General features: G+C 72.4%; 2 protein-coding genes across 2 annotated transcripts; one reads left to right on the top strand and one right to left on the bottom strand.

Moving 5' to 3' along the window:
• Nucleotides 1–2,329: 2,329 nt before the first annotated feature.
• Nucleotides 2,330–4,069, bottom strand: AURANDRAFT_32534 (hypothetical protein; the record flags this gene model as incomplete). Its single annotated transcript, XM_009042587.1, has 1 exon — nt 2,330–4,069. The coding sequence occupies one exon, from the start codon at nt 4,067–4,069 to the stop codon at nt 2,330–2,332; it is 1,740 nt and encodes a 579-aa protein (XP_009040835.1).
• A 3,613-nt stretch (nt 4,070–7,682) lies between these two features.
• Nucleotides 7,683–10,249, top strand: AURANDRAFT_67214 (hypothetical protein; the record flags this gene model as incomplete). Its single annotated transcript, XM_009042591.1, has 3 exons — nt 7,683–8,001; nt 8,122–8,939; nt 9,086–10,249. 3 exons carry the CDS (start codon nt 7,683–7,685, stop codon nt 10,247–10,249), a joined length of 2,301 nt encoding a protein of 766 aa, XP_009040839.1.
• Between the last annotated feature and the right edge of the window lie 5,049 nt (nt 10,250–15,298).

Raw genomic sequence — 15,298 nt, 5'->3', positions numbered from 1 at the left:
GCCGGGCAGCCGGCGCACCACGCGTTGACGAGCTTCGTCGGCGGCTTCCGCGCCAGCTCGACGTGCGCCGGCCGCACGGCCAGCGTGAGGTCCGCGGTCCGCTGCGCGGAAGCCCACCTGTGTGGAAATCAACCACTGGTTTGGGGGGTCCCCACCAAACTTCAGAACTCTCTATCTCGGTCAAATCGAAGTCGATTCGGCTGATTTTTGGACGAATCGATTGCTCTCATCGAGTTCTCGACGCACAGCAGAAAACCTCGCGTCGAAACGGTCGCATATGCGCACATTGAAGTCGGGTTGAAGATTTGATTTCCACACAGAAGCCCACTCGGCCGCGCGGCCCTTGTCGACGACGTCGAACTCGACGCCGAGCCGCCGCGCCGCGGCCGCGAAGGCCGGCGACGCGAAGTCGGCGCGGAGCTGGCCCCGGCAGCCGACGAAGACGACGCGCTCGACGGCGTCGCCGCGGCCCGCGTCGCGCGGCTCGAGGCCGCTCTGGGGGAACATGGGCAGCACGAAGCCGCCCGGCCGCCGCTGGCCGTCGTTCTGCACCAAAGTCCGCAGGCCCGCGGCGGCGAGCGTCGGCGCGACGACGTGGTCCGCGACGGTGACGAACGCGTCCGGGTTCGCGGCCTTGAGCGCCGCGAGGTCCGGCACCTGGGGCGGGACGCGACGTGGGCCGCGCGGCGTCCACGCGCTCGCGTTCGATCGGTGTTGAGACAGGCCCTCGGCTCGGAGTCGAGCGCTCGACGAGCGCAGACGACGCGTCCAAACATCAGCCGAAACGACGTCGACGCGAGGGAGAGACGTTCCGCGCGGACCGGTCCGGTCCGCCGGCGGCTTCCGGCGCGGTCCGGCGCGTAGCACTCGCCGTAGTAGTGGAGCACGCAGGCGCGGCCCGGGGGCGCGAAGGGCACGAGGCGCACGTCGTAGCCCGCGTCGAGCAGCGCGAAGTAGGGCGGCGCGATCCAGCAGCCGCCCCAGAGGTCGCGGAACCGCGCCGCGAAGCGGCGCGCGCGGTCGGCCCGCGGCGCCGGGAAGTGTGCGTCCGGCGCCTCGCCGTCGAGGGGCGCGTCGCCGAGGTGGAGCAGGGCCTCGGCGAGCGGGTGCACGAAGAAGACGGTGCCGGGGCCGTCGCCTGGGCAGCACAAGGGTGCGACATGCCCAACTTCAAAGGCTCCGCTCTCGGCCGGTTTCCGCTCGTTTCGGCCGATTTCTGGACGAGCGATCATCTCTCGGAGCGCTCTCGGAGCGTGGGTGCTGTTTCCGAAACGCGCGCGCGCGGCACACTCACGTTGAAGCGACGTCGAATCACCCTTTTTGCTGCCGGGGCCGTCGCCGTCGCGGCCGACGCGCACGCCCGCGGCCGGCAGCGGCGGGCAGTCAACGTAGCCGAAGTCGCTGAGCGGCAGCGCCTTGGGCGCGGCGTCGGCGCCCGCCCAGGTCCGCGGCGGGCCGCAGTAGACGCCGAAGCGCTGGCCGAAGGGGTCGAAGCCGTGGCCCGCGTAGAAGACGTCGCGCGGTGCTGCGCGGAAGTGGAGCTCGGCCGCGCGGATCGCCGGCAGCATGCCGAGCGTCGCCGACGCCTCGACGTCGAGCGCGCCGCTCGCGCGCGCCGCGACGACGGCGCGGATCTCGTCGTCGCTCGGCCGCGCGGCCGGGTCGGCTTCGGGGACGCCGTTGCACCGCGCCCGGAGCAGCAGGATGGCCTTGGCGAGCGCCGCGCCGCGCGCCCTGGCCGCCGCCGCGCGCTCGGCCGTCGGCGCGGCGGGCGCGGGCGCCGGCGGCGGCGCCGGCCGCGCCGCGGGCGCCGCGGGCGGGGCGGCCGCGGCCGCGGCCGCGGCGGGCGGCTCCGCGCCGCGGCCGCCGCGCGCGGCGTCGACGTCCTCCAGGAGCTTCGCCGTGACCCAGCCCGCGACGGGCTCGACGAGTCGCAGGCGCGCGCGGCCGTCGCTCGTCGTCCGCACCGAGTCAAGCAGGGCGCAGACGACGGTGCCGCGCTTGAGCGACGCGACGACCGCCGAGTCCAAGTCGCTGCCGGCGCGCACCGTCGCGCCCTTGCCGCGCACGCGCATCTTCTCGCCGACGCGCAGCGGCGTGTTCCAGGCGGCCATCGCCGCTCAACACACGGCTCGCCTAGCCGAGCGCCTCTGTGGCCATCGGGGGCTGCGTTCGTTTCCGATGTTTCCCTTCAAATGGCCTGCAACCAAGGCGTATACGTCCGTTAGCGCGGCTCCGTCGGTCTAGTAGGACCGCTTTCGTTTCCGATGTTTCCCTTCAAATGGCCTGCGACCAAGGCGTATACGTCCGTTAGCGCGGCGCCGCCGGTCTAGTAGGACCGGCCCCAGAGGCACCAGCAGGTCGCGGGCTTGCCCGTGAAGAAGCACTTCGTGCCCGCGGGGAGCGGCGGCTGGTCGTGGGGCACGCAGAGCGTCTTCGCGGCCAGGGACGTCGCCGTGCGCGCGTCCTCGTCGTCGAGGCCCAGCGCCTCGAGGGCCTCGGTCCGCGACTTGTCCTTGACGGCCTCCTCCGCGTCCTGGTCCGCCGGGTCGCACCAGGGCGTGAGGATGAGGTTGTTCTCGTTGAGCTTGGGCACGAAGTCGGCCCAGTCCGTGACGCGGACGAGCTTCGCGTCGCGCGCCGCCTTGGCCTTGGCGAACATGGCCGCGTGGACGTCGTCGAGCTCCGCGGCGAGCGCCGCGCCGAGGCCCGCGAGGGGCAGCGCCTTCTTGCCGCCGTCGACGCGGCGCACGGCCATCACCGACTGCGCGGCGGCGTCGCGGGGCCCGACCTCGACGCGCAGGGGCACGCCCTTCTGCTCCCAGTGGTTGTACTTCCAGCCCGGCGACTGGTTGCCCCGGTCGTCGACGCGGACGCGGAGCCCCGCGGCCTTGAGCTCGGCCTTGACGGAGTCGACGAAGCCCTGGAGCTCGGCCAGGGGGCAGGCCTTGGAGATGATGGGGATGACGACGACCTGCACCGGCGCGACCCTGGGCGGGAGCACGAGGCCCTGGTCGTCGGAGTGGACCATGACCATGACGCCGATGGACCGCGTCGTCAGGCCCCAGGACGTCTGCCAGGGCACGCGCTTGCCGCCCGAGCCGTCCGCGGACTCGACCTCGATGCCGTAGATCTTCCCGAAGTTCTGGCCGAGGTTGTGGGACGTCGCGCCCTGGATCGCCCGGCCGGAGCCGTCGATGTAGGCCTCGACGGTCGTCGTCCGGAGGCCGCCGGCGAACTTCTCCTTCTCCGTCTTCGTGCCCGGGATCACGGGCACGGCCAACAAATCCTCGTAGACCTTCTTGTAGAGCCCGAGGATCGCGTAGACCATGGCGTCGGCCTCGGCGAGCTCGTAGTGGGCCGTGTGGCCCTCCTGCCAGAGGAACTCGCGCGACCGGAGGAACGGCGTCGGGTACTTGAACTCCCAGCGGACGACGGAGCACCACTGGTTCAGCTTCAGCGGCAGGTCGCGGTGGGACCGGAGCCACTTGGCGAACTCGGGGTACATGATCGTCTCCGACGTCGGCCGGATCGCGATGGGCTCCGCCAACTCGGAATCGCCGGACCGCGTGACCCACGCGACCTCCGGCGCGAAGCCGTCGACGTGGTCCTCCTCGGCCTCGAGGGCGCCCTTGGTGACGAAGAGGGGGAAGTAGCAGTTCTCGACCTCGAGCGGCTCGTCCTTGATCCAGCCGTCGAAGGCCTTCTGGATCTGCTCCCAGATCCCGAAGGACCAGGGCCGGAGGATGTAGCAGCCGGAGATCTTGCCGTACTCGATCATCTCCGACTTGGTGATGACCTCGCCGTACCACGTCGCGAAGTCGCCGGCCTTTGACGCGACGATGCGGTCGAGCGTCTCCTTCGAGCCCTTCTTGTTCCGCCCGCCGGCCTGGGGCGCCTGGGGCGGCTTCGGCGCCTTGGGCGCCTTGGGCGCCTTGGGCGGTTTCGGCGCCTTGGGCGCCGCCGCGGCCGGCGCGGCCGGCGCGCCCCCGAAGTCGACGATCTTGGGCGCGTGGCCGACGGCCGCGAGATACTTGACGAGGTCCGCCGGGCTCGCGGACACGGTCATGTCGGAGCGGAGCGGGTGCGTGAGGATGTTGGACCCGTCGCCGCCGCCGGGCGCCAGGGACGCGTCCAGGGCCACGGTGACGACGCCGCCGCCGTCGTTGAGCGCCGCGTACGGCGACACCGAGCCCTTCTCGACGCCGAGCACCGCCGGGTCCGTGAGCCGCAGGTTCGCGTTCTTCGCGATGCCCAGGAGGCCCGGCAGCTCCTTCATGTTCACCGCGCGGTCGTGGGCGACGGTGACGAGGAACGTGCCCGCCTTCTTGTCCTTGAGGAGCAGGTTCTTCGTGAGCCGCCCGGGCAGCGACACCAGCGCCGCGGACTGGGCCTCGATGGTCGGCACGGCGGCGTGTTTGTAGGTCTGGTGCGGGATGCCCAGGGCGTCCAGCTTCAGCAGCACGGCGTTGTCGCCCGCGTCCGTGACGACGGCGACGCCCGCGGGCGCCGTCAGCGACGCCAGCGCCGCGTCCGTCGGCGCGACGTGCGCGCCGCGCCGCGGCGCCGACGACGCCGCAGGCTTGAGGCAATCGACGTCGAGGACGCCGAACTTGGCGGTCTTCACGATCTGCATGGTCGCGCTGCCACCGACGACGAGCTGCGGGGAGAGCCGAGATGCGGCGAGCGCTCGAGCGGAGCGCGATGTGCTTCAATCATCGAGTCGCCGTGCACGACGACGGCTGCGTCGGCCTCGGCGCCCGAGCCGCGCCGCGCGGCGCGCGCCCGTCGCGAGCTGCTCTAAGGAAGGTTACGCGTCATCCAAGTCGGGGCGGCTGAAGCAGAGGCCCCCCGTCTGGAGACGGATCTGGCCGCAGACGTGTAGGCAGAGGCTGTAGAGGTGCATGCCGCAAGCGCTGCACTCAGCAAATCGAAACTCGAGGCGGACTTCAGCTGAGGCCCCGTTCATCTCAAAATGGACCGTGTCGAGGACGATCGGTGGGAGCCGGTCAGCGAAAGGATTCTCGAACGAGGCGTAGTCGACATGCGAAGACACTGAGTCAAAGTCGTCGTCGTAGTCTCGATCCGAGTCCTCTTCTTCTGCCCAGAACTGGTCCCATCGCCGCACGCTCTCGACCGACCCGCTTTCGGGCTCGCGGAGGTCGGCGACGCGCACGGCATAGCCACCCCGCCGGCTATGATATCCCAGTGAGCAGCAGTCTTCGTCGTCCACTCGCGTCGTGAAGTCGTCGTCGTTCGGCCTGAACGAGAAGGCGCAGAAAGACGTGAGAAAGTGTGGTGCCACTGGTGGCTCAATCGAGGATGGGTCAGTTCCCACAACCAGAGAATTCCGTTGGCCCATCCCCCGGAAGAGGACGGCTTCCTCGGCCCTCCCAGGAGGCAAATCGCCGATCTCGCCCGCGCTGGACGGCGGGGCCAGCGAGACCGCAAACGCGCGCAGGGCGACGCAGCGCGGATCGTCGGTGTCGAATTCGTACGTGTCAAACTCGTACGCGCGCATGCGCCGCGAGTCGATGGTGGTGCCTCCGATGGTGGTGCCTCTGTCTATGTAGATGTCATGCGCGTCCATGACCCATGGCGTCGTCCAGCCCGTCTTCATGAATGCCCGCGCGAGCGCGTTCATCTGTTGGTGTTGCCATCTGATGTATTTTCCGTGGAGGCTTTTGCTTAGGTCAGGACCCCAAGGAGGATCGTGCGCGAGCATTGCCGTCATGAGCGCGACAACAGCGCGTACGCGGTCCGCGAGCGCAGCCCATGGTGCGCCACGCCGGAGAAGGATGGCGTTCCGCGCCTGCGGGTCATCTTTCAACTGAATGTAGTCCTCGACGGCGTTCGCAGGAATCGCCGTTTCCACATGCCAGACCCCGAATTCCGCGAGGTGCTCGCGCGCCGCCATCTCGTCGATGATGTCGCGAAAAACCTTCGAGACGCCGCGCAGCGACGCCATGCCGACCGTCGCGAGGAGCGCGTCGAACCGCTCCGCATTCTGAGGCACAAACGAGCGTACTCGTTTCGCATACTTGTTGGGTTGGCCCGAGAGCGGAACCCAGTCGTCGGACCCCTCGTGGTCGCTCGCGTCCTGGTCCCAAATCGTATTCCTCGGATAAGGCTGCAAATCGCGCGTCGCGCGGCGGAGCAGCGTCCGCGTATTACGTCGCGGACGCGAAAGAAAAGACGTCGCGGACGATCTGCCGATCAAGACGCGACAGTAAACCCGTCAGCGTGCGCCGCCGCGTTTTGGGAGAAGCGCAGCTCATCGTGCTCGCATTTCAGAGTCTGGAAATTCAACACCCGTTCAACGACCGGTGTTTACCCCCTTGCGCTAGCCGCGCGCGAGGCGCATCTCGGCGAACTTGAGGGCCTCGGCGATCTGCTTGTTCTTGGGCTCGAGCTTCTGGGCCTGGGCGAGGGCCGGGAGCGCGTCCCGGTAGCGCTTGAGCGCGTGGAGCGCGAGGCCCTTGCGGAAGTGGGCCTTGCAGTAGGCGCCGTCGGCGGCGACGGACGCGTCGGCGTCGGCGAGGGCCTTGGCGTGGTCGCCGAGCTTGAGGAAGCAGGCGCTGCGGTTCGCGTAGAGCACGGCCGCGCCGCGGCCCGCCGGGGCCGTGCCGCCCGACTCGAGCGCCATCGTGTAGTGGACGGCCGCCTGCGCGTACTCGCGGTTCCCGAAGGCCTGGTTCCCCGCGCACTTGTCGCGGTCCGCCGCCGCCGCGAGGTCGCCGGCGGGCGCCGCGGCGCCCTCGGCCTCGAGGTCGCGCGCCGTCGCGCCGACGAGGCGCGTCGACGTGCCGCCGGCGACGACGCGCTCCGTGAGGAGCTGGCCGCCGACGCAGGCCGTGACGAACTGCTGCTCGTCGGCGCGGACGCCGCTGTCCGGGAGCGCGTCGTCCAGGTTCTCCGCCGTCGACGTGCGGCCGCCGCCGGCGTCGACGACGAGCGCCCGGCACGCGGCGGAGAAGACCCGGGGCCCCTCGGGCGCCGCGGCGTCGAAGAGCGCCGGCGACGCCCAGGCGATCGTGCAGTCGACGCAGAGGTCGCACTGCACCGTGTGCAGCTTCGCGCGGACGAAGAGCGTCGACCGCTCGCACCGGCTCACCTCGACGAACGACGTCACGAGGCCGCACTCGAGCGACAGCGCGCAGTCGCGGCAGTCCGAGACGAAGACCTTGATGAGCTTGGGCGCGAGGTCCGCGGCGAGGGTCACGCGCGCGTCGCGGCAGCCGCGGACGACGACGACGCGGCGGTCGCCGAGCGCCGCGGCGTCGATCGTCGTCCGCGGGCCCGCGTCCGCGCCGACGACGAGCTCCATGGCCCGCTCCTCGGCCTGGCGCCGCTCGACGGCCCGCTTCGCCTCCTTGAGCTTCTCGCGCGCGGCGAGGTCCAGCGCCTCGGCTTCGCAATTGGGGCCCCTGTCCGTGCCCAGGGCCTCCTTGGACGCGTCGGCGTCCGCCTTCTCCTCGTCCTCGACCTTGGCCGTCTCCTCGCGGGCGATGGCGTCCCAGCGGTCGTGGTACTCCTTGCGGCTCGTCTTCTCCACGAGCGAACTCATCGTCGGCAACGCGGCGCCGGCGCGCCTGGTTCAGATCCTCGCGTGTGCCGAAGCGGCGGCGACGACGCGACGAGCAGCCAAGCGAAGCCAAGGAGCAGGGACGATGAACCCGACGATGCAGCCCCGAACGATGCGCTTGCCCATTCTCCTGGTCGCCGCCCTCCGCGCCGCGTCGGCGACGCGCCTCGACGCCGGCGATGCCCTTGTGAGCTGGGCGGGGCGCCGGAGAGGCTCCGCGTCGGGGCAGGTGTCCTTCGACTGGGTCGGCGTCGCCGCCCGCGTCAAGGTGGTCAACGCGACCTTCGTGCGGGCCGTCGTCGCCACGAGCGCGCCGTTCCGCGGCACGCGGCTCAAGGCCTACGGCTCCGACGCGGGCTACCTGATGATGCCGACGGTCCAGTTCTGGGTCGACGCCCGCGGCGGCTCCGACCGGCGTCCGGCGAACGCGCGCGCGCGTTCGATCGGCGCTCGCCCGCGAAGCGATCCACCCCCGTCGCCCTCGCGTTCGATCGACGCTCGCCCGCGAAGCAATCCGACCCCGTCGCCCTCGGTAGGCTCCGACGCGTACGCCCTGTGGCTCGCGGAGCGGCCCCGCGACGTGATCGCGACGGTGGAGAACCTCGTGTCGCCCCAGTACGGCACGGGCGTCACGACCGTCCGCCGCTTCGAGACCGACGGCGCCTTCGCCGCCCTCGCGCCCGCGGAGCGGCTCGGCGGCGCGGACGGGCGCTCCATCGAGTTCGTCGGCGACTCGATCACCGCGGCGACGAACGTCGTCCGCCCCCCGGGCGTGGCCGCGTGCGCCGACGAGGGCTACGAGAGCGACTGGTCCCAAAGCTACGGGGGCCTCCTCGCGCGCCGCTTCAACGCCGCGGCGTCCGCGGTCGCCGTCGGCGGCAAGTGCGTCACGGAGCGCTGCGGCGCCAGCCTCCAGATGCCCGACTACTACGGGTCCGCCTTCTACGCGGACGCGCCGGCGCGGACCTTCGACTTCGCGGAACCGCCCGACGCCGTCTTCGTGAACCTGGGCACGAACGACAACCTCCGCATCAAGACGGCCGCGGACATGGAACAGTTCGCGGACGCGTCCGTCGACTTCCTCGTCAACGCGACCGAGTTCTACGGCTCGCGGGCCGTCGACTTCTTCCTGAGCGCGGGGCCCATGGAGAACCGCACGGCCGACGCGACGCTAAACGCCGTCCGCCGCGCGCGCGACCTCGGCCTGAAAGCGACCTTCGTCGACCTCCGCGACGCGTGCGCGGGGCTCGCGCGCCACGAGAGCGCCGCGGACCTCTGCGACGGCTGCGCGAACCACCCGGGCGTCGGCGGCCACGCGGCCATGTACGAGGCCGCCGCGCCCGTGCTCTCGCGCGTGCTCGGGTGGGATTAATGTTAGCGTTTGGGGCTCCAGATCGGCGATCGTGCACTGAAAAATTACCACTGAGCTCATAGGGCTGGCGGCCTCCGCAATAGTTGCGAGGTCACTCGCCGATGTATGCCATCTACGATTTTTTGAAGGCCCACGGCCTGAAGCGCAGTGAGGAGCGGCGGGAGCGGCGCGAGTTCCGACGCGTCATGTCGTTCTACGAATCCGGCAGGGCCGACGCGTTCGACCAGGACATCGAGGACCGGGACCTGGCCCACGCGCACGCGGTCACGCTCTCGAAGCGCATCGAGCTCTCGGGCGACGTGTCCCGGGACCTGCTCGAGGAGACGAGCGCGGCGCGGCCCGTCGCGTCGCGCCGCGCGCGCGCGGCCGGGGCGAGTTGCGCCGCCGCCGCCGCTCGGTGGTTCGCCGAGGGCACGGAGCCCGTCGCGGAGATGATCAACTCCGAGTCCCTGGGCCTCGGCCCGGGCCGCGACGCCCGGGACCGCTTCTACCGGGCCGTCGACGCCGTCGAGCGCGACAGCCTCTACGACCTCCGGCGCGAGCTCGCATACGTCGGCTCGCGGAACTGGGCGCGCGGCGCCGTCGACGCCCGCGCGAGGTCGCTCTTCCACCTCGCCGTGCAGCACGACGCGCACGTCTGCGCGGCATTCCTCTACCACTACGGCGGCGTCGAGGCGGCCAAGCTCCGGCGCGGCGGCTTCGCGCGCGCGTGCGTCGAGGCGGCGGCGGCCGACGAGGCCGGCACGACGACGGGCGACTTCTACGCGGGGATTCTTCGGGACGCGGACGGCGGCGGCGGCGACGGACGCGCGCGATCTCTCGACGTCCTCGGCCTCGACGACCCGGCGACGCCGACGACGGCCGCCCGGGACCCCGCGCGGGGCCCGCTGCGGTCGCTCCGGACCGCGAGGCGGGGCTCGAAGCCGCGCCAGCGCGCGAACCCCCTGGTCGCGACGACGCGCCGCTACGTCGGCCTCGCGTCGGCGCCGTCCGACGTCTCGTCGGTCTGGTCGCGCCGCTCCTCCGAGGCGTCTCCGAAGGCGGCGCCGCGGGAGCCGTCCCTGTTCAACTGCATCTTCTGCGCGGACACGGGCGAGCGCGACCGGCCCGCGCGATGGTCCTCCAACGACTTCGACGACGCCGACTTCGACGACGCCTACGACACCGGCGGCTCCGACGACGTCGTCTCCGGCGGCTCCGGCGACGACGACGCCGACGACGACGACGCCGAGTCCGAGTCGAGGCAGCCCCTTAATGACTGGCGCCCCCCGCGACGACGGACGGGGCGCTAGCGCCGGACCTGGGGCGGCCGGTGCGTCGGGAGCATGCCGAGCTTGCCCCACCAGGCCGAGTGGATCGTGATGTCCTCCCTGTTGCCGAAGTCGTCCGTCGTCGGCACGAGCACCGCGAGGTCCGACGCGGGCAGGTCGCAGCGCAGGCGCCAGGCGCAGGCCTGGATGCGGTCCACGGTGACGTGGACGTCGACGGCGCCCGGCGTCGCCCGGAGCTTGAAGACGAGCTCCGCCTCCTGTAGCCCGAAGAGCGGCGGCCGCCGCGGCAGGGACACCTTGGACGCGCGCCCCCAGTCGTCGTCGAACTTGTCGTTCTCCACGAGGGTCCCCCCGCGCTCCTTGCGCCGCGGGTTGAAGTGGTAGAGCAGCGTCGCGCCGTCGTCGTGGTCGCGCGGCACGACGTTGAGCGCCCAGATGTCGGAGGTCGCCGGCACGGAGACGCGGAGCACGAGCGTGTCGTTCGCCGGGAAGCCGGGGAGCGGCAGCTCGAGGGCCTCGTCCGCGGCGGAGGAGCTCCAGGGGAACCCGCCGAAGGCGACGACGCCCGCCGGGTCGAGCGCGTCCCAGGAGCTCGCGCCCTCGACGGCCTCCTCCTCGAGCTTCTCGCGCTTGGGCCGCTTGGGCACGGACGCCGACGGCGCGGCCGCGGCGCCGCCGCCGCCGGCCGCGCGCCGCGCGGGGCCGTCGCCCGCGGCGCCCGCCGCCGCCGCCGCCGCCACGAGCAGCGACGCGCCGGGCTTCTCGACGGACAGCCGCTTCCGCTCCTTCCGCTCCGGCGCGAGCTGCAGGGGCTTCGAGAGCGCCTCCGTCTTGCGCTTCAGCGCGGTCTGCGCGCGCTGCCGCTCCGCGATCGCCGCCTGCTGCGCCTTCAGCTCCGCCTCGCGCCGCTCCGCGTCCGTGCCCGCGGCCTTGGCCTTGGCGAAGGCGTCGAGGAGCTCGGCCTCGTAGACCGTGTAGACCTCGCCGTCGCGCTCGACGGTCTCGACGCCGGGGATCTTCGAGATGTCGATGTCCTCGAACGCGAGCGCGAGAAAGTCCTCGGGCACGTCCGGCGGCTCCTCCTCGGGCTCGCTGATGAACCACTCGCGGTCGAAGACGTCCTCGCGCTCGTCGGTCCACTGCTCCCACCAGCTCCGGTGCTGCCAGTCCGGGTCGACGGGGTAGGCCTCGCGCCGCGGCGCCGCCGACGCGGCCGGCGGCGGCGGCGGCGCCGCGGGCTCCTTGGGACACGCGAGGAGCTCGCGGAGGCTCGCGGCCGGGTCCGGCGGCTTGCCGTCGTCGAGGAAGCCGCGCTTGAAGCCGGCGAGGCCCGGCGACGGGCCGCCGTCGTCCGTCGTGTCCATGGCCATTCGCCGCAGGCAGCTCGCTCGCGCCGCCGTCGACGGCGGCGGCGACGGACGATGCAGTCCTGACGCGCGCGCGCGATGCGGTCGACGATCTCGCGACGGCGCGTCGGCGCGTATGCGCCGGAGCGATTGCCGCTGCTCACGGCCTTGCTCTGCTCCTCGCGCTTGCTCGAGCTCGAGCTGCAGGCCTCGGCCTCCTCGTCCGTCGCCGCGCGCCGCGGCGCACGCGACGCCTCGCGGTGCGACGGCGGCCCCCGCCGCCGCGCGCCGACGCGGGCTCGGCGCGCCGCCCTCGTCGAAGAAGAGCGTCCTACTTAGCCCCGGCGAACTTCTTGGAGAGGGTCTCGACGAGCGGCGTGAACACGATCTTCTCCGGCGGCGCGATGCCCTTGGGCGACGTGCCCTCGACGGCGCTCTTGATGAAGACCTGGCCCGGCGTCGGGTCCGCGCACTTGGTCGCGTAGCGGCCGTAGCCGCAGATCGTGCCGTCGTCCGCGACCGGCGCGAGCCACCCCTCCGGTGGCGGGTCGCCGCCGACGGCCGCGGCCTTCTCGGCCACGGACGTGCGCAGCGCTCGGGCCTTGGCCTCAACATCCGCGGCGTAGTCGCGGCCCTCAGAAACCGCCTTGAAGCGGTCGACGCCGTTCTCCCACACGGAGCTCAGCGGCGCGGAATACCAGTCCCGGGGCTGGAAGTCGCGGAGGCTCAGGTAGTCCGGCGCCCGGCCGCGGAAGCCGTCCTTGACGAGGAAGCCCACGCGCTCCATCTCCTTGACCTCGTCGGGCTCGAGGCGGAGCACGGCGCCGTTGCTCGCGAGCACGACGACCCGCAGCGCCCGGTCGCGCGGGTCGGCCTGCGTCGGCACGCGCAGGTCCATGGTCTGCTTCTTGGCCGCGAGCGCGCGGATCTTGTCCATGTCGATGGGCGGCTCCTCGGCCGCGCGGCCGGGCGCCGGCAGCGCCGCGCTGGCGACCGCCGCGCCGGCGCCGACGCCAAAGGCCCGGCGCGTCGCCGGCACGCGGAGGGCGCGCGCCGCGGGGACGACGAGCAGCGCGACGCGCAGGAGACGCCGCAGCATGACTGCGACGCTGTCTGAGACACACTCGGCGGAGCGAGCGCACGATCCGCGCGCCACAGCCCGCGACGTGTGATTCCACCTGGGCAAGTTTGAGGCACCTTGAGGCATCGTTAATTAAGTTGCTGTCGCACACGAATCGCAACCCAGTCGCAAACCTGGGCAACCTCTCGGCCGCGCCCAAACGCGCCTTCTCATCTTCAAAATCCATTCACAAATCGCCACAAACAACCTCTCGGATCAAACACCAACGCGCCATGCCGCGGCGGCGGCGGTCGAAGGACCGGCCGAGCCTCGAGCCGTCGGAGGAGCCGCCGCCGGACGGCGACGCCGGCGACGCGCCGGGCGCGGCGCCCGCGCCGGCCGAGGGCGACGGCGACCGGGAGCTCAGCCTCGACGAGGCCTTCGGCCCCGAGGCGCGGCCCGCCGTCTTCTACGGGCTCGTGGGCCTGCGGGCGCTCGCGTGGTGGGCCGGCGCCGTCGTCGCGGTCGCGGTCGCGGTGGCGCTGCACGCGCGGTCGCGCGAGGCGCAGCACCGGCGCTACCGCGAGGAGGGCCTGGGCCAGGCGTCGGCGGCGGCCTTCGCGCGCGTCGCCGAGGGGAGCTACCGCGACGCGGCGGGCGCGTTCCGCCACCTCGCGAAATTCGGCGAGGACGACGGCTTCGCGGAGATCTGGCTCGCGCGCGTCGGCGTCGAGGCGACGCGCGGCTACCGCGGCGAGCTCGGCGAGCTCGGCCGCGAGCTCCGGGGCCTCGCGGACGTCATGGAGGGCGGCTGCGCGCACCTCGAGGCCATCGTCGCGCCGCGCGACGAGGTCGAGTGGCGGAGCCTGTCCGCGCGCATCGCCCGGTGCCTCGCGGACGTCCGGGCCCTCCGCGCGCGCGCGGCCGCGCTGCGGAACCGCGCGCTCGGCCGCGCGACGGCCGCGGAGCGGCTGCCCCGGGAGCGCGCCGCGGAGCTGTCGATCGACCGCTTCCTCGACGCCTACGGCGCCGCGCCCGTCGTCGTCGAGGGCTTCGCCGCCGCGCGGCCGACGGCGGCGGACGCGGCGCGGGCCTGCGGGCGCCGGCGGCCGCGGCTGTCGCGCCTCGACGGCGGGCCCGACGCGCGCGGCGGCCTCGTCTGGGACGACGCCGCGGCGCGCTTCGGCGCGTCGCTCGGCGACTACGTCGACGCGCTGCGCCACAAGGCCAACGGCACGCGGAACGGCTCCGCGGCGCGGCCGCGCGCGCTCAACGTCGACCAGGTCTTCCTCGCCTCCGAGGACCTCACGGCGCTCTGCCCGGAGCTGCTTGACTCCGTCGCCGTGCCGCGCTACGCCGTCGGCGCGGCGCTCGCGTCGCCGCCGCGGCTGACGATCCGGTCGCCGGGGTCGCGCGTCGCCGCGGCCGTCGCGCGCGGCGGCCTCGCGCGCTGGATCGTCGTCTCCGAGGGCCTCGCCGACGTGCGCGTGCTCGACGAGGGCGGCCTCGGCGCCGCGGAGCGCGGCGCGGGAACAGGGCGCGACGTCCCCGAGGCTCCTCTCTCGGCCGCGCGCCGCTCGTTTCGGCCGATGTTTGGACGAGCGATCGTCCCTCGGAGCGTTCCCGTAGCGCGGACGCTGTTTCCGGAACGCGCGCGCGCGGGTCACTCACGTTGACGCGACGTTGAATCGCCCGTTTCCAGGCGGAGCGCGACCACGACGCGTGGCTCCGGCGCCACTTCCGCGACAGCCGGTGCGCGCGGCCCTTCGCCGCGGCGCGCGACGCGACGGCCGCGGCGCCCCGGGCGGCCGCGCCGCCGGACTGCGACGCGCTGGGCCGCGGGCCGCCGTCGCTCTTCGACGGCGAGCTCGCGGGGCCGGACCGCGTCATGGTCGCGCGGCTCCGGCCGGGCGACGCGCTCTTCCTGCCGCCGCTCGCGCCCTACGAGCTCGACGTGCTCGAGCCGCTGACGGCCGTCGAGGGCGACGTCGTGACCCGGCCCGCGCTGCCCGTCGCGCTCTGTGCCGGAAACAACCAGTGGAACGCCCCGTCCAGCAAAAACTTCAAACCTCTCGAGCTCGGTCACATCGAAGTCGATTCGGCTGATTTTTGTACGGATCGTTTTCTCTCGGCGGGTTCTTTGTAGACAGTGAAAAACTATGTCACAATCGTGCGAATACATTCATATTGAAGTCGCGTTGAATATTTTTGTTTCCTGCCCAGGTCGCGCTGCGGACGGCGCTCGAGCACGCGCCGCCGGTCCCGGGCCGGCGGCGGCTGCTGCCCCTGCGGCGCGGCGCCGTGCGCAAGTGGTACCAGGCCTACGTCGCCCACGACGTCCCCTGGATCACGCGGCTCCTCGAGGCGGGCGTGCCCGCGGGGCCGGGCGACCTCGACGCGCGCCTCGACCGCGCGCCGCCGCCCTACGACGACGCCGTGCCCTGGGCCAAGTTCGCCCTCGACGACACGATCCTCCCCGACGACGCGGGGCTCTACTAGGCGGGGACGCGCCGGGGCGTCGGGGTAGCGTCGTGACTTGTAATTGACTTGTAGGCGGTGGGGCCCCTACTTGTGCAGCCTTGCTGCCAGTGGGCTGTTCGGTGCACCACCACGGCATCCCAAACAAGCAACTTTGCGCCTCGAGCCGGGCCACACAACGACGAG

The sequence above is a fragment of the Aureococcus anophagefferens genome (genome assembly GCF_000186865.1).
Source record: "Aureococcus anophagefferens unplaced genomic scaffold AURANscaffold_34, whole genome shotgun sequence".
In the NCBI taxonomy this organism is placed as follows: Eukaryota; class Pelagophyceae; order Pelagomonadales; family Pelagomonadaceae; genus Aureococcus; species Aureococcus anophagefferens.
This window is presented reverse-complemented; position numbering and strand designations above follow the sequence as displayed.